Source organism: Pyrus communis, chromosome 2, assembly GCF_041283825.1.
Source record: "Pyrus communis isolate YQ-2024b chromosome 2, ASM4128382v1, whole genome shotgun sequence".
Taxonomy (NCBI): domain Eukaryota; kingdom Viridiplantae; phylum Streptophyta; class Magnoliopsida; order Rosales; family Rosaceae; genus Pyrus; species Pyrus communis.
The window spans coordinates 26,110,952-26,136,117 of NC_142566.1; the positions used below are offsets into that span (position 1 = coordinate 26,110,952).

Consider the following 25,166-nt stretch of genomic DNA (forward strand, 5'->3'; position numbering starts at 1 on the left):
TGTGGTTCTGATCATTCGACGATTTCACCCCATCATCCCCACGGTTCAACGTTTCATGGATTTCATGACTGCCATCCAGAATTCCAACAAATATATTTGTACACACCAATAGTGCGGGTGTTGGACGATTACGATCTTTCTCTAGCAGCCGATGATTAAGCGAATTCATGACATACACTATGATCTTTCTCTAGCAGTCGGACGATTATATTTATTTTGAAATTGTTACTTTTGGGTCTTGTTTGGTGTGCGCAAAAGTAACCATTTCAAAATCAATATTCCAAACTTAGTGAAGTTACAAAAATGTCATTTCGCTCCATAAATTCCGGAACGGGTTTTCATCTTAATCTTACATATGGAACCCTTTAAATAGGAGGGTACCTTACATTAGTAAGATAGGCAATTAATAACATATTATAGTTACAATGCAACCTATAATTAAAATAGACAAAAGCATGGTTTTGATAGACGAGAAGCCACCAACATCTATATTTATAGGGACCATACTTGTTGTAGTGCCTACATCAGACTCCTGTTCTCCGAAAAAATTCACCCTCGAGTGTACATTGGTCTTTCCTCGATATTTCGGATGTCCGACTAGTACATTCCACAATAGCCAGTTTAGCACCAAAATTTTTTACAATTCCATAAGCAAATCGAAATACTAGAATATTTCAAGTATTTTGCTTTCCAAAACTTTCTCAAATTCTGTGCACCCCTTAACCGTTTCATGATAGCAACAATTTCTTTTGAAAAATGCTCATCAATCTTCTAGATTTCCTTTTGATATTGATGACTTGGAAAAATGCTTTGCTCCAAGTATATTTCCCTACTATGGAAAGCAATAAAGGATTCCCAAATGCAGTCACATATATATGTTGTGCGGAAGCTTCAAATATGAAACCAAAGCTAATACGGCAAAATATTACAAGACAAATAATCCAAAAGACACAAGGATTTATACTGGGTTCAGCGCAAGCCTACATCCAGTTTCGAGACGGCGAGGAAATTCCACTAATATCAAAAGGAGATTACAAATAGAGTTTTAACTCTCAAACCCAAATCCCACATACAACCAATAGCTCTCACTCAAACTAAGAAACAAATGGAGAAGAAGAAACACATATCAAAATCCTTCTCTCCCAAAAGCTACACAAGTAGCACCAACATCTTTGATTGAGTGATTACTAACAAAATGGGATTATAACAAATGGTGGGAAGGAGCAGCTCATATTCAAATGGGAGAGCCGAATGCTCTCCCTGGTTTCTCTCATCTGCCGCTCCCCCTCTCTCCAAAAAACAAGCACCCGTCAAGTTGCAAAAGAAGAAGCCTAATAAACCCAATTCCATCTGCCTTTGAAAAAAGGCCAAAACTCACGGGTGTTGTTTCAAAACCTTTTTCAAAAGCAACCAAACATTTCCCTTTTTTCCTCCCTAAAACAAGGAAGGTGTTCCTCACTTTTGGTTTGTTTAATCTAAAGTTTTCTTGGACATTTGTCCACTTGGCCACTTGACCAATTATTCAACAATCTCCATCTTGGTCAAGTTCCGAAAGCATCACAGAGAATCGAATCAACAATCACCATAAGCACCCAAAGTACACACTAAAGACAACGGGAACTAAATCAAATTCCCCAAACTTACCAGTGCTCATAACAATTTCCACCTCGACTCAAACTGTACCAAAGCCAACAAAAGTAGACCATTTCTCTACCGTCTTCTCCAAATTTGCAAACCATAAGTGCCTTGATCAAAACAAAAGGTGATTCAAACGAAGAACTGAAATTCTTCAATATCACCAACAAAAGATCAAGTACACCATACCAAAGTTGGACACACAATGAACTCCACCTGAACACAAACATCATGGTCTTAAACTGCACCAATAGACTCATTCACATAGCATGGCACATTCTCCAAGTCAAAACTGATTACAAATTTGGCAACAAAGTCTCACATACCACATACGAAAATATGCCCTTCACTCAAGTTTACCATCATCACATGAGCACCAACAGGACAACCAAAATTTCAAATTCAAATAATCAGTAGGAGATCCAAAAAACATACCTCAACTGGAGTCTTCAAGAAAACTAATTGCAGATGATGGAGACCAACAGACCAAATAGCAGTGGCAAACAAATCCAACCAAATGTCCATGGCCCAAACAAAGTTAGAAAGCATATAACTTGCCTTCTACACGAGGGTTCCACACAAATGTTCTGCAGTGCATGTGGTGTATCCAAAATAGTGTGGTGCCGTGTATCCAAAATAGTGTGGTGCCTCACTATCCAAACTCGCAGAACTCAGCAAATTGGCCCTCACAAACTCCTCCAATGTTTCCAGCAACTTGCTCCAAAGTCAACCAATGGGAGTGGAAAAACAACCAAAAATTTCGGCCGTTGAAAAATGCCAAAGAAAAGAAAACTTAGCCTTAGCCTTTTTCCCTTTTCTTCCAGCCAACAACATCATTTGTCATCATGATGTCCTTCTGCCTAAACAAATGCCGAAAGAAAAAAAAAAAACAACAACATTTTCTTTTCAATTTTCAACTGCTTCTACCTTTTCTCCTTCCCACTCAACTCGTCGACAACAGCCCACAAACACCTCTGGTGCAGCGATGACCAACGGAGAACCCACCAAAAGCAGTACACTACACCTGCAGCTGTCGAACACCAACACTTCAACAACATCGACGGCAACATTGCAGCAGACATGCTGTTTCTGAAACCATTATCCAATCTGCGAGCTCAGTGACTGCAACATAGTCCCTTACTATCTTTCTTCAACGCCACGCATTTTGCAGCCAGCATCTCCAATTGACCAAATGCCAAAGTCATTCCTCCTGTCGAATTTTTTCAAAAAACATATTTCACCGTCATTCGAAGATTTCATAGACATACTAGTACAAAGCCTCCAAGTCGAAACCCAGAGCTCTGATACCACTTGTTGTGCGGAAGCTTCAAATATGAAATCAAAGCTAATATGGCAAAATATTAAGACAAATAATCCAAAAGACAAAAGGATTTATACTGGTTCGGCGTAAGCCTACATCCAGTTTCAAGACGGCGAGGAAATTCCACTAATATCAAAAGGAGATTACAAATAGAGTTTTAACTCTCAAACCCAAATCCCACATACAACCAATAGCTCTCACTCAAACTAAGAAACAAATGGAGAAGAAGAAACACATATCAAAATCCTTCTCTCCCAAAAGCTACACAAGTAGCACCAACATCTTTGATTGAGTGATTACTAATAAAATGGGATTATTACAAATGGTGGGAAGGAGCAGCTCATATTCAAATGGGAGAGCCGAATGCTCTCCCTGGTTTCTCTCATCTGCCGCTCCCCCTCTCTCCAAAAAACAAGCACTCGTCAAGTTGCAAAAGAAGAAGCCTAATAAACCCAATTCCATCTGCCTTTGAAAAAAGGCCAAAACTCACGGGTGTTGTTTCAAAACCTTTTTCAAAAGCAACCAAACATTTCCCTTTTTTCCTCCCTAAAACAAGGAAGGTGTTCCTCACTTTTGGTTTGTTTAATCTAAAGTTTTCTTGGACATTTGTCCACTTGGACACTTGGCCAATTATTCAACAATATAATGGGTATCAAGGTCAAATATTACCTCTCTATGATGATGCACACACCGTTCTTTCACAGATGAACTCATTCTTTTGTCACCGTAGCAGTATTCATAAAAAATTGGAGCAGGATTGGCATTGACTCCAAGTTGCAAGCAACACTAGTAATTAACCACTGTAAACATAACCTTGTAATCTTCATCTTGCTCACCATAAATTAGAAGAGAACACCTATCGAAAAATTCTCTTCGAGGTCGTTATCATCATCAACATACTCATCATAAATTGATGGGGAATTCTAATTAACAAAAGTGATTTCTTCAATAGTATGCTCTTTAAATAAATTGTAAATCAAAGCCATAGTCTTCAACTGCAGCGAAAAACCTGCTCTAATGCCATTTGATGCAGAAAAGACCAAGGGGCTCGAAAAGACAAGGGGAAGTAACCTGGGAATCACTCAACCAGGGGCAACAGAATCACTCACGTCGCTAATCGTGGAATCGCTCAACACAACCAAGTTTCACACTTGATTTTAAGGAGGAGAAAATCACTCTCTTCTTAGATTGATTATAATTCACTAAATTGACTTCTTAATCTTACATATGGAGCCCTTTAAATAGGAGGGTACTTTACATTGGTAGGATAGGCAATTAATAACATATTATTGTTACAATGCAACCTATAATTAAAATAGACAAAAGCATGGCTTTGATAGACGAGAAGCCACCAACATCTATATATAATATAGGGACCATAATTATTGTAGTGCCTACATAATTTTCTGTTTAACGATCCTTAATTTTTCTTTTCATGTAAATGATTAGTGGAAGACCGAAACAGTTCTTGCTACGGGCTTAATCGAAGGATTAAGGCTAGTTAGGATAGTTGTGGAAGACTGCATCTATTACAAAATCCATGCTGCACACCTTATCGACAAGATTAGAACTCGAGGTGCAAGGGCTTTATTATGATACGTTGCGCTTTGTCAAAGGAGCAAAGAGTTTTGGGTTCTAGGAATGATTATTGGGAGATGTCAAAATTATATTACGTTTTTTTTGGAGCTTTTGATTTGTACCCATTTAACAAAATGAAATGTGGGAGAAAAAAACCATATTAATATCACATATGCACTTGTAAGTAGATATTGTTGGTCTCTATCATTGGGGCATATGTGTCGTAGATTAAATATATTTTTCAGTACCACATTTTTCTTAATCTACCTCTTTCGTAAGTTCTTTCAATAGATAGTCATCATGCATATATGCCATATTAGTTGGTACTCTTTTTTAAAATCCTCGCTTACAAACTAGTAGACATAATCCTACATCAAAATCTCAGAAAGAATTACACAGAACATTTCTTGATCTCATATCATAAGAATTCAGAACTTGTATCTTGAGGTAACTTGCTGCAGAAGAAAGTTGCCCATTCATATCGTACTCAGTCAATATCTTTTGGGGTGTATACCTTCTCAGTGTTGTCAAACTGAAATAAGTATAATAAGTAAGTTCTATTCCAACCCTATTCTCAAGCAAACCAAACAAAAACAACTAATTATACAAATTCAACATCTAATTCATACTCCTGAAATCAATTTTTTAGTAAATAAATGCAAATTAGCACCAAAAGATAGTACCTTAGTGTGAAACGACAAGGCTTGGATCTTCAATTATCTCTTTCATGTATAATATCAGAAAATAGCCACATTCTACCCCACCTTTTTATTGAGGAGTGCCCTGCATTTGTGCACCAAGGTCCAAAATAGGTGATTGTGTATTAAATTCTTAGTGATAGTGTAATCAACTAATCGAATGATATAATACCCTAAACCCTAAATTCTTAGTGATTGTGTATTAAATTCATCTAGCAGCCGATGATTAAGCGAATTCATGACATACACCATATCTTTGCTCCTATTAATAATTGTCAAAAACCAATGATTTCTGCAAAATTGAAATATATTATTAAACGCGCCCTATATCATCGTCTACCGTGGTCGTCTTCGAAATGTTTTCAACATTAAAAAAGAAACATAAAATATAAAAGTTAACCTTGGTTAGACACATGGCAAGATTTAAAATGTGTGGTGAACATGCAAAGTCTTTTAAAATCGGAAGGATTCTCTCCTATCGTATTCTAATCCCTTTCTCTTCTTTCCTCTCATACTTTATATTTTATCTTATTACCTCTATAAAAAAAATCAATATAAAATGTTGACGTAACTCAACTGTAAGTACATGTAAGTGAAGAGAGATTAGGAGGAGAGAGAATCCTCCTCCTTTAAAATCTCCTCAAATTCTAGTTTGACTACACCTCTTAAAGTTTAAAACCCTAACCTTATTTCTCCTCTTATTTTGCAGCGTTAAAACCCTAAAAGCTCCTGAATTTTCCTCTTCTTCCCCAAAATTTCCCACAAAAATACCTTCTCCTAACCATTACCTTTGGCAACTTTTCCACCAAAATCTTCAATCCGTCTGGTCTCTCACGTGCTTGGGAAAAAAACAGCACAGGAATTAATGGAAATCGAGAAGGATTTCCCCTCGTCCGATTTCTTCTTTGCAAAGTATGATTACTTAAACAAGGGTAACGTCCTCTCTTGTTCTTATTATTTTTAATTGTTATCCTTACCATTTATTCAAACAAATACTCTGACATATGAACCTTTCCATGACTATGTGCGCAACAAGACCTGCTAGAAGCTCAGCCCGTACTGAAACATGCTCTACAATTTTATGATATTTCATGCACACTAGATCTGGTATGTCCTAATGAATGAAAACTTATATTCTTTGCGCAATCCACTCAAGATTGATGAGAGTTAATTCAAATATATGGTCAGGATGAGGGTTTCATGACATTGTCGGCACTCCGAAGGCATGTGCACGAAGACATTTTCATCAAGGCTAACGTTGTTATTAACCTTTTTTTCGTAAATAATATTCCGAAAGTAGCCAAGTTTCAATCAGCAGATCCTTTGCTATCTGTAAGATATCAGTTTAATTGATTTGAAGTTAGTCTTTCAATGCTTTTTCTCCTCTTTTCCGGAAACAGCATATGAAGGAAATGGATCTATTCTGTATAAATTTTCTAACTTGTTTTACTGCAGGCACTAGAATTTCTCCATAATCCTCAATATGACATAATCAAAATTGGGTATCAAGTAGGCGGGCTTTGCTCAAAATATGCAATCCCAGAGGTGTGCATTGCTTACATTTCGTACGTGCCCGCAAATTTTTCTTATAAGTGATAATCTCTCAATATTATATGGAAAACTCACTTTTGATCATATTGATCTAATTGAATGCAGAGCCATTATTGGGGATTGAGGTCAATTTTTCCGGGTCCCGGGGGCTGCTTTCTAAAGGTGCAACGAGGGATTTAAATTTGAAACCATGTTTTTCACTGTTCTCGTTCATGAAAAGACACAAATAGAGATATCAGAAGGCAAAAATATATCTCACGTTTTGTTATGGGCATATTTAATTCTTTCTTCTTGCAATGCTTTACAATATAACTGGCGTGCAGGATCTACAAGAATTGACGGGTTGTTCTATCGTTGTTTGCGTAAGTATTGTTCCTTTTTCTTTCCTATTAATGTTTGACTTGTATACCTCTTTCTGGTTTTGTACATCTTAAACAGAACCACGAGATGAAGTGAGAGTTTTTTTTTAATGTAATTAGTTTCAAATTCTATTAAATTAACAGGGGGACGATGTTCTTGCTACGGGTTCATTTAGTGGTCTAAGGATAGTCAGAATGATTGTGGAAGACTGCTTTGTTTATGTTGTTACAGCCAACTACCTTATCAATAGGGTTAAAGAGGCGGGTGTTCATTGTGCCAGGGTGATGAATGGTATTCAAGATTCTCATATCTGAATTGTTGTGATTTGTAACTGCATATCTTTCTTTTTTCTTCTCATTATTTTCTATATTCGTATCATTATTAATTTACCTAATTGATTTCTAGTAGGGTTTCAAAACAAGCAGCATGTACCATTGGAGGTCGACGAGAACAACATCCACAAGAAGCGCGACAACTCCAAGCCAATTGAAGAGGAGTCGAACAGCTGTGGAGATAACATCTATTACCGTACGAATTTTCCTAAAGACAAAGGTGACTTCCTCTCCTCTTATTATTAATTTGTTATCTGTTTGAATGGAGGAATTAGGATTTGGTTGTGTTTTTAAATTGTTGCTTATAAATTACAATCATACAGTTTGAGATAACTGATTTCAAATAAACCTTCGCTGTTATATGCAGAAAAATATGTGCTAGAAGCTTGGCCAAAGGTGAAATCTTTCTTAGAAGAGCATGGTATTTCATGCGAACTCCATCTGGTAATTCATTATGACAAATCTTCTAGTGAATATGTACATCTACGATCTAGATTAGATGCCCTTGTTAATGCCTTGTTAATTGTTTCAAATTATCTACCCTAGAGAGTTAGAGACTTAATTTATCATAAATTTCAAAGAGGTTTCATTATTTGAGATGGATGAGAATTCATTTGAGGATTCTCTAAGAATACAGATTATAGCCAAATGTTTTGGCTATTAGGGTTAAGGTTATGGACATTTTGGCCACCTTAATTGGCTTCTTATATATCTTCTTTGGTTTGTGTCTTGTACAAAAAACAATTTGGCACCTAAGGTTGAGAGTTTTATGACAATCTCAAGAGCGAAAACGGATGTGGACCAGGATATTTTTGATAAGGCTAGGGTCGTTCTTGACCTTTTGCCAAATGATCGGGCACCTCAGGTACATAAGACATCTTTAATTTTATTGTTTTCTTGCATCTAATCTGTCATCTATTCTGTCACATAATTTATTTTTTGTTTTGCCAATGAAATTATCCTTTTATCCTCTGTGATATCTATTTTGTATTTTGTATTTTTTTTCCTGATTTGAGTAACAATTTTTTATTTATTTCAGGCAATAGATTTGTTGAAAGCAAGGCAGTATGAGATCATCAAGTTTGGGAATCAAGATTACGGGCTTATCTCAAAATTTGGAATCAAGAAGGTTTAATAAATTTTTGAACCACTAATGTTGTGAGAATAGAGTAAGCTTAGTCAGCTACGTAAATCTCTTCAATCGCGTGCAGGTGGAACCTGGTGACTGGAAGGAACTTCTCATAGGCCCCGATGATATCTACACAAAGGTAAATAAAAATTACTTAAGATTTTAAACCTTGAGTCTTAAAACGAAAAAGATAAACCCTAAGGAAAATGAATAGTTGGTTAATTCTTTCTCTTAGCTATTTGTTTACCATATATGATTGGGATGCAGGCACTTACAGAATTGACAGGTTGTTTTATCGTCGTTAATGTAAGTTTTAATCTTTGTTTGTAGTTTTGGTTGCTACATTAGACACTACCTTTTTCTGTTTGATGATACTTAATTTTTTTTTTACGTAAATGATAAGTGGAAGACAGAAACAGTTGTCGCTACGGGATCATTCGAAGGATTAAGGCTAGTCAGGATAGTTGTGGAAGACTGCATCTATTACAAAATCCATGCTGGACACCTTATTGACAAGATTAGAACTCGAGGTGCGAGGGCTTATTATGGTACGTTGCGCTTTGTCAAAGGACCAAGAACTTTTGGGTTATAGGAATGATTATTGGGAGATGTCAAAATTACATTACATTTTTTGGGGCTTTTGATTCATACCTTGATCCAAATGAAATGTGAAAAATAAACTACATATTAATATTAACATATGCACTTATAAGTAGATATCATTGGTGTCTATCATTAGGGCATATGTGTCTTAGATTAAATATATTTATCAGTACCACATTTTTTTTAATCTACCTCATTCGTAAGTCCTTTTTGTGTTTGCTCTATAACGTAATCCACCTTCATTTATTACAAATTAATTTTATTTTTTACCTATATAAAAGTAAAATATAAAAGTTTTTTGTGTTTGCCCTATAGCGTAGGTATATTAACATCATACATGTATATTAACCCTAAAATGGTGGTGTCATATGCTTTCATTGTTTTTCAACCTCATTGATCGATCATACATATAGCAGATAGTTATCGTGCATATATGCCATATTAGTTGGTACTCCTTTCTCAACTCCTCGCTTACAAAGTAGTAGATAATCCTACATCAAAATCTCAGAACGAGTTGCACAGAACATTTAATGATCTCATATCATTAAAATTCAGAACTTGTATCTTGAGGTAACTTGCTGCTGACGTAAGTAGCCCATTCATATCGTACCGAGTCAATATCTTTTGGGGTGTATACCTTCTCAGTGCTAGCAAACTGAAACTAGTATGAGAAGTAAGTTATATTCCAACCCTATTCTCAAGCGAACCAAACAAAAACAACTAATTATACAAATTCAAACTTCATGCTCATTAAATCTTTTTTTTTTTTTTTTGTTAATAAATGCAAATTAACCATCACCAAAAGATAGTACCTTAGTGTGAAACGACAGGGTTGAATCTTTAACTATCTCTTTCATGTATAGCATGAGAAAATAGCCACATTCTACCACACCTTCTTGCTGAGGAGTGCCCTGAATTTGTACACCAAAATAGCTTTATTTTGTGATTGTGTATTAAATTCATAGTGATAAATCAACTAATCGAATGATATAATACCCTAAACCCTAACGTACCTGCAGGATTCTCCACTCTGGTACTTTATGTTGTCTCCCAGTTTGCTCATTATATCCTTTAATCCCACTACAACACCAAAACAGAGACTTAACTCATAGTGAACGATTTTTAATCACAAACTTTGGATAACTTGCTATGATAGACTAACTTACGTATTGATAACATTTTTCCAGTTTTCGTCCAGCGCCCAATTATTAATTGAATTCATGACATAGACGATATCTTTACTCTGACTTATGATTGTCAAAAACCAATGATTTCTGCAAAGTTGAATTAATGTTATTAGACGTGCTCTATATCATTCTCTCTACTGGACCACAAACTAAAGGAAAAGTAAATAAAATTTGACAAAGGTTGACTTACGTAGGATTATATGGTATAAGAAAGATACTGCTCGATGTCACTTGCATCAGTCGTTGTGTCAGCCGGCCTGCCCGCTCTTGAATCTGTGGGTTCTTCGAATTCCCAGTGTTGCAAACATGTGCGGGATCCACAAATCTTACCACTGAAGTTGTGGTTGAATTCTTAGACTGCTCATATAAGTGGCTGTCCAAAATATAAATGTTGTTGTTATTCTAAGCGACTGAACATACAGTTTTACTAAAAGAGTTGTATTTGGATCATATTCTAAAACAGAGAGAAACGTTACCTCATGTAAGCCGCTATAACTTCTAGTTCAAGTTGCCGCATTTCAATTAAATCCAAAATACTGCTTCTTCCAAGCAACACAATCCTTGAGTGACCAAATGCTTGATCTTCGGCGGCGAACTCGACAAGCGAACCATCATGCATCTTGTTCTTAGCGTGGTCTTCTAAATCCTTCCATGACTGGGGTCGGTTATCTTGAACGGCCTTAAAGCTTTTTCCTTTTAAGCTTCTCTCTTTTGGTACCTGCTTTTCCTGTAAAACCATATGTTAAACGCAGTCATGGAAGTAGAGCATCTTCATCCATTCCTTTGGTAGGAAGACAAGTTAGGATACAGAAGCCTAGTAAGTTGTACAAGTAAGGTAATTAATTACACACCTTCACCCCTTTTTTTAGCATGATAACAAGATCCCTCGGCCAAGCTACAATAGACTTAACGGCATCGCCAACAGTTCTCATCTCTCCTCCAACTGGGATCGGAAGTAGAGCATCTTCATCTAAGGCGAGATTAATAGCTACTCGCACGTTGCCCTCTCCAAGTGAAACATTATGAATATTACTACCGAGCGTTAAGATCTGGCCGCATGCAACTGCTTTTTTCTTATCACCCAAATGCAGTACGCAAAGTGTCTCCTAACAAAAATAGAGAATTATATATATGATAATCAATAAAGTTGATAATAATTAAAAAAATCAATAATATAAATAAAAATATAATGGAAAATTAAATTAAGTCATTATCAAGCAAGATGATAAGCGACTGAAGCACCACGATAAAATCAACCGAATTATTTCAAGTATACAAGTCATCATCAGTAAGCCGAAATATATATATATATATATATATATATATATATATGATAATATATATATACACACACATATATATAAATTTTCTATTTTTGTAATATTTAATTTTGAACAAACTTACATTATTGAATTCATCAAAATCCAGTGCGAGATCTGCGTCTTCTGGAATAGTTGGATCTCGTGGAGCATTAATTGGACAACTTCCATCGTGACACTGAATATAAATAACATTGTCCCAACAATTAAAACGAATATCGTAAGATGAATATGATTAAGCATTGAAAAAACGTCATAAGGTTTGGAGCAGGTTCTAACATATTCTTATGCTAAAAATAAACAACATTGTAAATAAGAAATTAACCATGCTATATAGCAAGTGATTCTTTATTCTTTATTTCGTATGCCTAAAGTGACTATTGACATTGCAAAGTGGTTTCGACAGAAGAAGAAAAAAAAAAACCAAAACCAAACCAAAACCAAAACAAAACAAAACTATGTAGAAAATAAAGAGATTGGTTAAACGTCATATCGAAAAGAAAAAAATAAAGACACTAGAAACTACAGTACTGTGAGTGTATATAAAATCTCTAAAAACTTACCTCATCAGCATGCACATTATTAGAACCACGACGTTGCCTAGTAGACTTTTTCTTGCCAAGATATATCCTTTTTAGCGACCAATTGTACAGCTGCAGTACACATACTAATTAAAAGTGTTAGGAGTAGAGATATCACATAGGTTTTAGTATACGTACTAAACAAGTTACCGAATAACTTACAATTCCTGAGCCCTTTGAGTTTGAATGATCTGGTTCTGTAGTATACTCAATCATATGCCAGTGTGTTCCTACGGCATCCTTTCGCTTATTGCCTATATGGTATACATAAGGTTTCTTGTATCCAATTGAAATTTGAAGTTCAGGATCATCCGTGCTTATTCCTAATATGTTTTCTTTAGATACCTTAGAGATCCACCATCCAAGAATTCTGTTTCTATCCAAGGGATCCTGTCCAATGTAGACTCATCGATCCGGAAGATCATGACCGCCGGGCCCCCGTTCTATTGCCGTATACAAATATAGTTGTTGTAGATCATCTATCACATTTAACCCAAAAATGGAGATTTATACAAAACAAAATATATACAATTCATAAAAATAAAAAATAAAAAAAGGAAAATATATATAGAACGGAGAAAATCTTGGAAAACAAGAATTAAGCACAAATCATTACTGCAAAGTTGTTCGGGGGTTAGGCTACGAAATTCATCGACATCTATCTGGGCAACTAACTGAGAAGGTTGAGGTTGACCGTGTATCCACCTATTTAAGAAGTACAAGATTAATTCTTGGTCTGATGGCTCATCAATTACTCTATCCCTTATATCATTAAGAAGCTGATGCATGTCACCATCTCGAACTAAATGTTCTGGCACATCCGGTGGTGGAGCTGACATGGATGGAACAATCGAAAAGAGGGAAAAGAATTAGACTATCTAGCTTCAAACACCAAGAAAAAAAACACCGGTTTGAGAAAAGTCTGAAGTTTAGTTTGTAAAGAACAATCCTAAACTAGGTTATATATATCCAACATACCCTAATCAATTGGGAAACACAAAGGGAAAATCCCTGATCAAAAAAGGGAATGCGAACAAAACCAAAACGGTAAACGAATCAGAAACACAAAGTTAATTACCTGTTACGGCGTATCCTCTCGAATAACTTTAATTTGAAGCGTTTGAGGCTTGATATCGGAGGACCTAAGGATTGAATTTAACCATCTTGCCCATAAGATCAGTTACAGAAAATTAAAATTTGGTGATTTCTTACGGACGCTCTTGGGATAAACAAGCTTTATGCATGTAATACTACAGTAACTATATATATGTGTGTGTGATTCTTCAAGACAACATTGCGAATTAAATAAACTCCTTAAATAAATTAAGTTGCAACAAAAAAGCAAAAGTATTCGCACACTACCTTAAAAAATGAGGTAGTTAGTGTGTAGTACTACGTAGAAAACATTGATCACAGGTTACACCGGTGCAGCTGTTGTTGAAGGTCATGCCGGCCGATTTGATACCATGGGAAGAGAAAAAAAAAAATTCACTACTGTGTTTTATCAAACAGTTGATCTTTGTGATCAAGAACTCCAATTTTCTTGTAAATCGGATGATTGTACTTGCCCAATTTTATCTCAGAAGTGGTACAAACTAGAGGATTGAGAAGAGAAGAGAGAATTTTTCAATGAGATTGCGGAAGCACCGGATCGTTTCTTAGCGAGGATACCATGTGAGAATTGAAAAAATGCAGAAATTATGCAGAAAAGACTGCATAGAGAATGAGAGAGATAGCTTGAGAGTTTTGTGAATTGTTCTTTCTTCATAAACAAGTAATTGTTTTTCAAAGAGTCTTATATGCTAATCCACTACAAAGCTTGCTAGTTAAGCTAATACAATGTGCTAGCACCATATTACAACAAACTACAATCCTAACAATCTTTATAACAACCCTCTTCATCTAGTGACGAAGACCTGTATTTTCAAAAACAATTATATAGTAATTATATGTTGTGTATATTTATTAATTTCAGAAAGTTTTGTCTTTACTTCTTATTTAATCGTTAATTCCTTTATTTCATTTTTTCTATACTCGAATTTAATATTATTTTGAACAAAATAAGTTTACCACACCAGTACGGTAGTATTTGAACTATATAGTCATATTATTCATTTTCTTTTCTTTGATATTATTTTATTAAGCTGCATGTTTTGTTCTATTCTAATTGGACCAAAAATCATAGCCAATTAAAGGGCTTTTAGTTCATTCCTATCTAAGAATCTGCCGACTTTGTATGACCATAAGTAGAAACCCAGGGCTGTAGAGCGGTGCAGTCTGCGAGAGCGAGAGAGAAGATGATAACTGGATAAAAGAGGGGACGTTTACAGAGAAAGATGTAGAGGCACAGAGGGAGAGATTAATTTGATGGAAAATACAAAGTGCTAAGTTGTTTATGAGGCTGTGGTATTGAGAAGGTAACTCTTAGGGAAATAGATGAAAACGCAAGAGAGGGAGGTGTTGTATAATCAGTAAGCCACTGCTTGTTCTCGTCTGCCAGTTTACCAAAGGAGTATTCGGTGTCTGAAACAGGACTTTATCAAGGTGGTGGATTCTTGTGTTAATAACTCGGAGGAATGCTTTGGATCTAGGTAGGTGAAATTCTCGGGAAACCTTATATATGTATATTACTGGCTTCATACACATGGTTATGTGATATATGTTAATTGGTGCAATTGTATAACTATTTGATAGCATGATTGAAGTGCTTATGAGTTTGGCTTTGGTTGATATTTCTTGAAGAATATTATTCGTTTGAATTATCATTTGGATATTGTTTCATAATTATCGTGAACGATAACTGTATCATGCATTGTGGACTTATTGGGAAAGTATTAGTGGAATTGAATAACTATGATCATTACATGATCATTTGTTGGAGTCCCCAATTGGGAAAGTATGTGATTTATGGAAAGATGGAACTAAAAGTAGTTGAGTCCGCTCTCATGGCACCAAGATATTTGTTTAGCCCAAAGTGCACGACAGTTAGAGTCCGATAAAACAATCTATTCGGGTTTCGGATTTGGGACTAATAGTTTAACAAGATGACTAACGAAAAGAAATGGGGTTATTTGTTAACTGGGTTAACAAAAGTAGGATGAAGAGGCAACATTACATTCATGCATCATCATTGTTTCCGTTTTGCTAAATGCATTGTGGTTATTGTTCCTACTGAGCTAGTAGCTCACCCCTTATGAATTATTTGAAAGGTGTTGAATTAGAGATCTGAAAAAGTTGTTGACTTTCATGGGAAGTGTAAAGGACTCTTGTAATTAATGTAAGTTAGAGTGTGATTGTATTATTGTGTAACGTTCTGATGTAAATATAAGAGATGATTAATTTCTTTTCTTATTCTTTTCTTATTATTTGCACTTTTATTCGCGCACTGGGCACGGGGTCATTTATTCCACCGACCTCAGGTCTGGGGTGTGACATGATGCATGGTACAATCTTAACCAGTATTCTTTTCACTTGGATTATCACTTGGATCACTAGTTTTGATATCCTTGCAGGTTTGACTTGTACGACGAATTATGATTGGGCGAAGATTAATTATACTGTTAAGATTTTAATCTGCACAAAATCTGAACCCAAATTTGTTTGATTAGGTACTCGGTTTCAACTTTTTCTTTCCTGCGTATAACAGTATTTAATTGTCCTTGGTCAATTTATTTTACCCTACATTTTTTTTCTTTTCTTCAGGATTGAGTCAACCATAGCAGAATCAACGAACAAAATAAAACTGAGGATTATTGCAAGAGGATTAAAGCCGAATGTGACAATCACTTTTCTTCTTTTAAACACACGATATTGTACGTATTTTAACTTAAGGAGGAGGGGCAATTTTAGGCTCAGCCCACATGAATATAATTAAATTGAACTACCTCGTTGACGTTTGATTAATGGATTTATTCCAGTGATTAGGCTTTCATGTGAGGTATTAACGTGATGACTTTTTAACGCAGAGTCCTTTTGAACTTATTGAAACAATAAATAGTTGTAAATCCTTCGAGATGGGCCTTAAGTGAAAAGCCACAAGTGTTGAAAGATCAAGGTACTAGACCCATGAATCAGCGCAAGAGATTTAGTAGATCAAACACTATCTCAGTGATATGTAACGAGCACATGAATTAGTCCAAGGGATTTAGACCGCTTGAGGCAATGGATCGTTTGCCAACTGAAAGAGACAAGTGCAAGGCTTAAAGTACTTTCAACCGCTCAAGATGCAAGCCAGTTATGTTACGACTTTGACAATTTAAACGTTATGGAACCTGAGGATGTTAAAAGCGACATATGAAGATAGAGAGGGGTCAAGGGACAGAGGAATGCAGAAATTCTGTATATTCCAAATGATAACCCTTAGTTTATGGTGGTGTGTTAGCTTTGGTTCCTCTGATGAGGGTTTTTGTTTGTGAGGAAACTCTCTCTCTACTTGATCACAATGTATTAAAGCAGATTTGATTGGTATTTCTAACTTTGTCTAACAAAAGTATCTTGGTAAATAAAAATACCGAAAATAAAAGATAAATTTATAAGTTGCGTATAATCCAAGTTACTAAAAACTTGTAAGTTCCTCGTAGTGCTCATGACTAGGAAAAAATACTCTCACGCGTGCTAGTTATTATTATATGCAAACAATCTTAGTGAAGGGAGCCGGAATTTCAAATCGTGGTCTTGAGGGCAAAGGTCGAAAAGCCACAAAAAAATTGTAAAAAATTAAATTAAATTAAAGCTTTTGTTCAAGATTAAAATTAAATGAAAATCTTACACTAAAAGGCTGTCATAAAACAAATGGCACAAATAAATGATAAAATGCAAAATAAGAAGGTGTGGATTAACATTGTGTTTGTCTAGCCACTTAGAGTTGGTTTGAGATTATGCTTCTAAAAAAAAACTAGTTAAAAATTTGGAGCAACACAACAAATGTGTTTGGTAAAACAAAAAAAAAAAAAAAATTTCTAAAAACTATTGTCAATGACAGTAGAAAAGTAGAAGCAGAGTCTACTATGCTTCTAAAAAAGTTTTTTTTTTTCTTTTTCAAAGAATAGTGAATAGTGCCCATTTAATGAAATTTTCAAACAATAAGGATACCTCTGCATACTTTATAAAATTAAAAATTTTAACCCTGTATTATTCTCTTTGGCAATTATTATATCACATTCAATACCATATCGCTTTAGTCATTTAACATATCCACATTAATTTTATATAAAACTTTATTAAACACTCATACACTTTTTTTGTCACATCCCGGCCCGGGTGGGACCACTTCCCGGGCCTGACTCCACTACCGTAGCACGATATTGTCCGCTTTGGGCTTACCATTCCCTCACGGTTTTGTTTTTGGGAACTCACGAGCAACTTCCCAGTGGGTCACCCATCATGGGATTGCTTTAGCCCCCTTCTCGCTTAACTTCGGAGTTCCTAAGGAACCCGAAGCCAGTGAGCTCCCAAAAGGCCTCGTGCTAGGTAAGGATGGGAATATACATTTAAGGATCATTACCCTGGGCGATGTGGGATGTCACAATCCACCCCCCTTAGGGGCCCGACGTCCTCGTCGGCACATTTCCGGCCAGGGATTGGCTCTGATACCAATTTGTCACATCCCGGCCCGGGTGGGACCACTTCCCGGGACCGACTCCACTACCGTAGCACGATATTGTCCGCTTTGGGCTTACCATTCCCTCACGGTTTTGTTCTTGGGAACTCACGAGCAACTTCCTAGTGGGTCACCCATCATGGGATTGCTCTAGCCCCCGGGACCACTTCCCGGGCCCGACTCCACTACCGTAGCACGATATTGTCCGCTTTGGGCTTACCATTCCCTCACGGTTTTGTTTTTGGGAACTCACGAGCAACTTCCCAGTGGGTCACCCATCATGGGATTGCTCTAGCCCCCTTCTCGCTTAACTTCGGAGTTCCTAAGGAACCCGAAGCCAGTGAGCTCCCAAAAGGCCTCGTGCTAGGTAAGGATGGGAATATACATTTAAGGATCATTACCCTGGGCGATGTGGGATGTCACAATCCACCCCCCTTAGGGGCCCGACGTCCTCGTCAGCACATTTCCGGTCAGGGATTGGCTATGATACCAATTTGTCACATCCCGGCCCGGGGCGAATCACTTCCCGGGCCCGCTCCACCACCATAGCACGATATTGTCCGCTTTGGGCTTACCATTCCCTCACGGTTTTGTTTTTGGGAACTCACGAGCAACTTCCCAGTGGGTCACCCATCATGGGAGTGCTCTCGCGCGCTACTCGCTTAACTTCGGAGTTCCTAAGGAACCCGAAGCCAGTGAGCTCCCAAAAGACATCGTGCTAGGTAAGGATGGGAATATACATTTAAGGATCATTACCCTGGGCGATGTGGGATGTCACATTTTTTTTTTTTTTTGTTATAGGCACTTTAAAAATAAATAAAAAAGTTTATTAAACATTCAACAACTTTATTTTATAATTGTTTATTCTCGAAACACTATAGAAACAATTTTTTTTTTTAAAGCACAACAATATCAAACTAGTTCTTAGTATTTCAGTCTAGTGGTATTTCTCTTCATTTGATGTCTTATATTTGAATCTCGAGATTGGCGAGTCGCAACCAATTTATTCCCTAACCCCCTCAATGTAAATATATCATAATTTTATTCGAACCTATGTTTTGTATCTCTACAGTCACATTCTATTTGATTTTTTTTAACAAACGATATTTATCTACACTAAGAGGTTAGGGAGTGGGCTAAACCTCACAGTGAGCTAGTAATAATGTGATTTAAATTTGTCTTTAACGAGAATTGAACATAAGACATTTCACTTACAATGGGCTAGCAATAAGGTGATTCACATTCTATTTGATTTATGTATTTATTATATCTTTGTATCCAACATTAGTTCCTAAAAGCCACCCTCGCTTGTGAAAACCCATCTCAATTATCTAAACTTCTTTTTACACTCAACTAGTTCTCATTAATTATAAAGAAATGCAAAAATTAAAGGCGACTCTAATAAAGAACAGAACCCTAACAAAATTAATTTTTGGTTGCTACTAGAAAACCCTAACAAAATTTTGATCCACCTTTTGCCCACATCAGCATAATCCATACGCAATTATAAAGGTTTTGCATAACCATACTCCTTGAATGGTGATGAACATTGTAAACAAGGAATCCGGGTGACGACGTATGATCACAATATTGCTGGTGTAGGCGGGAAAAGTTTCCACACCAAAATGGTCTGGTAGACTGACACAGAACCAAAAATCTTACGCCTTGTGGGTGTTAATTAACCAAATAAACTGGAAACTTTTACTCTGTAATCTGATATGATACAAGTGTAGTTCTTGTAATTGATCGTAGAAATTTTATAAATGTTGGAATAATGGGTGACATGCCTGCCAAACTAGCTATTGTGAATTGATTAGCTGAGAGTGCAGGGTTGTTACTTGGTTAGTTAGTGGCTTGGCTTGCAAGTCAAGTATATAGCTTGTCAATTGTGCAAAAGGCAATTAAGAAGAATGTTGTAGTGTCTTAGTAGTATACTTAGCTAAATATTCATAACGTCTAGAATTCTCTTTGAAAAGAAACCCCATCCAGATCTCAACAAATCATATATGCAAATCTCGAATACCATTCATCGCACTCCAACCATTCAAACCCCCTTCCTTTGTAACCCTGGCGATAAGGGATTCAGCAGAAACTTTATAAACAAAGCAGTCTTCCACAACCATCCTGACTATCCTTAGTCCATTAAATGAGCCCTTTGGCAAAGACAACGTCGTCCTGATCATTTACAAGCAAATTAATTAAGACTCATTTAAGAGAGATCAGGACGATACGACCATATGTTTTAGACTAAAAAGATGTACAATGCAGACATTTTTTAAATAAAATTAAAAAAGGAAAAAAAAATAAAAAAAACCACTTACATGAACAACAACAAAACAGCCCGTCCATTCTTGAAGTGCCTGCATCCCAACTATATTTTTGAAATTTAATTAAACAACTAGAACGAAGGAATTAAACATGTTCCCAACAGAATCTGAAGCTATATGTACCCTTAATTAGATAGGAACAGTTAGGGCCTCCAAGAAATGCCTTCAGTTCAGGAAATAGTTCCTGCATGTACAAATTATTAGACCAAGCTGAAAATTAGAAAGTCTTTTGGATATCTTCAACATTAAAGAAAAAATGTCTAGACCTGTCTAGACATCCTAAGTCTTGACTCTTACTTAGACAAAAAATAGATAACTTTAATTTTGCATTTTATTTTGTCTCCATTCCAAATTTATTCATCCTGCACATTATCAACCAATCTGCTATTCAGTCTCCAAATAAGTGAGATATAGTATACGCATTACTATAATAATTATAGCAGGGAAAGAAAGTTGAGTTGAGGAAGATGATCATAACCGCAACAACAATACACCACTAGCACAATTTACACTATATTTGGATTAGGAAAATAAACTTTGAATTTTGACAGAAGTCAGAACGTATAAAGTGACATGCATCAATTTCCTTATTTAGATTCATAAACAAAAGAATTTAGAATTTCCGCGTAAGAGTTTAAAAACAAACAAAATCTGTACTCAAATTTCATTGTCCTTTTAGGTCAACCAAACAAACAAATTCTAAAATTAAAATTCCTTCATTCTAAAATTCCTTCATTTTAAAATTTCTTAGCAATCTAAAATTTTTTTTATTCAAACACAGCGTCAGATTTTTTTAATGGTGCAAATCAAAATAATCCAAGGCCAGCACAAAAACTAGGATGACATGAAATAAAATAAGTATTGTGTCAATAAAAATTACCTAAAATAATTTTCATAATATTCACGTGCGCTAAAAAATTTAATAAAATGCAAAACAAAAAATAAAAAATAAAAAAAAAATGTAAGAGATGTTTTTGAACATCTTCTTCCCCATTATATTTTGTACCAAATTTTACATCTCTCTCCGCCCCTCACTCTTCTCTGGACCAAGCAGCTCGATTTAGGGCTTCACCATTTCTCTTCGAATCAAGGTCTCTGTTTCTCTCCGTATTTTGTGTTCCTCATTGTATTTTCGTATTTTTATGCTAAAGTTTCCAATTGCTTGATTAAATCATTAATTAGTATTTTTTTTTTTTCGTGAAATATTTGGGATCGGTCCAGAAAAGGATCGAATCGCAGTCATTAGCTAATTTTCCATCTCATCCGATTGTAAATTGGTTTAATTGAACTTTAATTTCATTGTTCAAAGTTCCTAGTTTCGGTTTCGTGGGAAAATTTCCTATTTAGTTGAAAAATAGGCGTTCATTGGTAATCTGGGTGAGGAGCAGATCTGGGTTCCATTGTTTGGTAGCCGAGAAAACGTAGGAAAATAAATCTTAATAAAATTTTGTGACTTTTTGCTTTTGTGTCCAGTAATTTGAAATCTTGGGCTCAGCCGTGCTGTGTATTAGTTAGGTTCAGTTGCATGGATTTTGTTTTTAAGATCAGAAACAATTTGAGATTGAAATTTTTGTTTTTTTTTCAGTCCGTAGTTATATTAGTACTTATTACTAGATGGAGTCTAAGATCTTGGATCGAATTAATGGTGCACATCCCTCCGAATTTTTGTTTATATTGTAGAGTAGATGTATTCGATCCTCGGTTGTTCACGGCATAACTTGCTGAGTGCTTTTGTAGTTTAGCTCTACTAATAAAAAGTGTCATTGCAAATGAGAGATTGCTTTCTCTTTGTGATACACTGATTTCCTAAATTGTTGTCCAAATATCTGTAATGGTTGATTATGGCTCGCATATGACTGATATCGGGAACCTCCTTAACGATTTCTGCCATTCTGAAGTTTGGACCTGGTTGTATAGCTAATGTTCTAGTCTTAGAACACTTGCAAAAGCCATTCTTTCGGTGGTAGTCCCATTATACCAGATGATCGAATCGCCCCCAATGTTATAATTGCTGTTAATGCTTAAGAGTTTAGCCTAACCAAGCTACATTTAGTTATATGTTGATACTTAGATTGCTTTGATCGTTTCATATGTTTACTTTTTGTTCTATTCTTTGCAATGCATACCATGATGTGGTTTCATCTCTGTCAAATTGCTTTTGTGCAGGAATTACTTTTTGGAATGATTGCTCTTTGTGTTGGTGTCAGTGTGGTTGGGGATATCTTCTGAATAGAATAGAGGATCGGAAAGGGTTATGCTCGATTTCTATTGACAGTTATTCTCTGTCCAAAAAAAAAAAAAAAATGGAGGATGATAATGGACTTGAACTTAGTTTGGGTCTCTCTTTTGGTGGATCATCTGCCAAAGCCAAGGGTAAAAATGGTGCTTCCCCAAATGCTAGAGCAGAAGAAGGTGATAGAAGCAACAAACTAGTGGATGATTTTAAGGACTTTCTTCATGGTGGGGCTCAAAAACAAGAATCTAGTAGTAGCTCTCAAAGAAGTGATTCAGTGAAACCTAAAGAAAACTTCTTCAATGACCTTTCCAAGGCCAGTGTTGATGCTGATGCATCAATAACCTTGAACGGGAGAGGAGTCTGGGGTGTAAACAATAACAAGTCTGATGAAACAGAGGAGGAAAAACAGACTGAAGCTGCTAATAAACGCAAGAATTTGTTTGACGAGATGAACCATCAAAAGAAGCATGAGAGAGAAGCTCATTACTCTGATATGCATGACAAGACAAGAGCATCACACATTTCCATTACAGAAGATGGCTCAACTGCTGAAAATGAAGACGTGGCAGATTCTGAACTGGAGGGTTCATCCTCAGTGCCAATTTCTCAACATGTTGAGGGTGCCAAGCGATTTGTTGGATCTGGTGACTCTTCTGATGCTCAGAAGGAAGTTTGCAGGTTTGCTGATTCCAAGGTTGTGGACCTAAATGGACAGAAGGGGTTCAATATCTCATCAGAAAATGAATACAAGCTTGGGAATATGGCGTATGGGAGTCCGTTCTCAGTGCAATCAATAAAGATGATGAACATGCCTTATTCTCTCCCGACAAAGGAATCTAATTCAGTTGGTGCGACCACCACATCAGGACATCCAATGCATGGGATGATGCAGGCGATGCCTACGGTTACTGGTGAGCAAACAGGGACTCAACCTGTGAATCCTAAAAACTTGCCAGTTATGTTTGGCTATTCACCTGTCCAGCTCCCAATGTTGGATAAAGATAATGCCTGGGGTGCGATTCCTCATACTCAACAATTCCATCCTGCCTATGCTGGCAGAAATCCTCCAAATTCAGGTGACAATAATATGGATTGGAACTTCTTTGTGCACGTTGGACTAGAGAGCATGGAAACACCTTACGGTTGTGGTGTACTCATCTGTTTTATAAAACGTATTGGATGCATCTCTTTATGTTGGATATGTTATATCTTATTGATAGATATTTTCCATTTCCATACATGAATAGCACTCTGGGGGTGTTCTTTTGTCAAAAATTATACTGATATTATTAGTGATACTTGACCAAAAGAAAATAATATTAGTGATACTTTTTTTTTCTTCTCCGGTTGAATGTGATCTGTTCAGTATGGTTTAAGTCCAGATGGTTGAGAACAGATTCTTATCCTCCTTGTGCTGATGCAGCTATGATGCATGTCGCTTCAAATAATTCATCTGATATTGCACAATATGCTGGGAGGATGTTAGAACGGGCGAGAGGTGATGGCAAAAAGAATGTCACTGAAGAGGATGCATCTTCTCAGGCAGAAGAAGACACAAAAATAAGCAGCGCGAACCTCAGGATGAAAGAGGTACCTGACCGCCCAACGGCAGAGGACTTATCTCTTAATTTTTCATCTATAAAGCCAGGTATTGCTGCAGACATAAAATTTGAGGGATCTGGTTCCTCCCCGAATCTGCCATGGGTTTCTACCAAAGGTCAAGGCCCAAATGGTAAGACAATTTCTGGTGTAACTTACCGATACAGTGCAAACCAAATCAGAATAGTTTGTGCTTGCCATGGCTTGCACATGTCCCCTGAAGAGTTTGTTCGTCATGCAAGCGAAGAGCCTTCTAATCCAGAAAGCGGCACTGGTTTGGCAACATTTCCAAATGGCAATCCCGCTGCCTCGGCTCAGACCTGATTCTGTACCATGTTCGCAGTACGTTTAACCAGACTAATAAATATTTATGCTCGGTCTGGAAATCCTGGCGATGTTTTTAAACGCTTAACTCGTCGTTGTGCTTGTGTAGTAATAACCTTCTTCAGTTCCTCTCAGTTTTGTCTCAACTGCTGCAATCAGGAATTGCAGGTGTATGTAATAATATTCCATCATTATTCTATTGTGATATGAAGGCCAAGTATTTCAGTTCTACTCTATTTTGTGATATATATATATATATATATATATATATACATATAATACCGGAAAATACAAAAACTGGAAACTTGTATACGTAAACCTGCAAAGATGATTAGTTGATTAATGATTCTTATTAGTTTCAGATTAGCAATCTACAGACACTTTACAAATGGAGAATTCATGGATTAAGAGTCAACACTTAGGTTAGGGTTGAGCTGCTAATTTGTATCATTTAACTCTTGGATTTTTCTGTTCACTCACCATCCTCCATGTAACATGATGGAAACACTGGCGGATTTGTTGCTTCTATGTTACGAAAATGATTCTCTGAAAAATTGTATTTTTTTGGAAATAAAATATAAAGAATTGTTTAATTACTGGCAACGACAAAGCATTTCTCTTGTTTATGAAAGAAGGAAAATGATCTACGCACCCTTTATCTTTTTGACCGATTTTTTGACTTTTTTTTAGGGGCCTCGGAAAGGTTGTAATTCTCTCTGTGTTCTAAGGGGATACGGTCATATACAAAGCCCTCAGTTTTGGTGGAATTATCCAAAGGACTTGGCCG

The 25,166-nt window shown here is 36.3% G+C and overlaps 2 protein-coding genes and 1 long non-coding RNA gene across 4 annotated transcripts; 2 read left to right on the forward strand and 1 right to left on the reverse strand.

Annotated features, from left to right (window-relative positions):
• The first annotated feature begins 5,818 nt into the window (after positions 1–5,818).
• On the forward strand, positions 5,819–9,319 carry LOC148698829 (uncharacterized). Its single transcript, XM_088677843.1, has 14 exons — positions 5,819–6,164; positions 6,269–6,339; positions 6,421–6,564; positions 6,688–6,777; positions 6,889–6,945; positions 7,107–7,145; positions 7,287–7,434; positions 7,549–7,695; positions 7,843–7,926; positions 8,228–8,340; positions 8,515–8,604; positions 8,687–8,743; positions 8,872–8,910; positions 9,008–9,319. Exons 1-14 carry the CDS (start codon positions 6,098–6,100, stop codon positions 9,194–9,196), a joined length of 1,335 nt encoding a protein of 444 aa, XP_088533969.1. The 5' UTR covers positions 5,819–6,097; the 3' UTR covers positions 9,197–9,319.
• A 1,054-nt stretch (positions 9,320–10,373) lies between these two features.
• LOC137747094 (uncharacterized) lies at positions 10,374–11,049 on the reverse strand. Its single transcript, XR_011069915.2, has 3 exons — positions 10,871–11,049; positions 10,585–10,767; positions 10,374–10,481 (listed from the first exon to the last, which is right to left on the reverse strand). It is a non-coding gene; the product is annotated as an uncharacterized LOC137747094 (long non-coding RNA).
• A 10,131-nt stretch (positions 11,050–21,180) lies between these two features.
• Positions 21,181–24,610, forward strand: LOC137746982 (ninja-family protein mc410-like). 2 transcript variants are annotated; one of them, XM_088689803.1, is made up of 3 exons: positions 21,181–21,311; positions 22,387–23,532; positions 23,823–24,610. In XM_088689803.1, exons 2-3 carry the CDS (start codon positions 22,524–22,526, stop codon positions 24,377–24,379), a joined length of 1,566 nt encoding a protein of 521 aa, XP_088545929.1. In that variant the 5' UTR covers positions 21,181–21,311; positions 22,387–22,523; the 3' UTR covers positions 24,380–24,610. The 2 variants fall into 2 exon arrangements, with proteins under 2 accessions (XP_088545929.1, XP_088545930.1); XM_088689804.1 differs by having other exon boundaries at positions 23,880–24,610.
• The last annotated feature ends 556 nt before the right edge of the window (positions 24,611–25,166 follow it).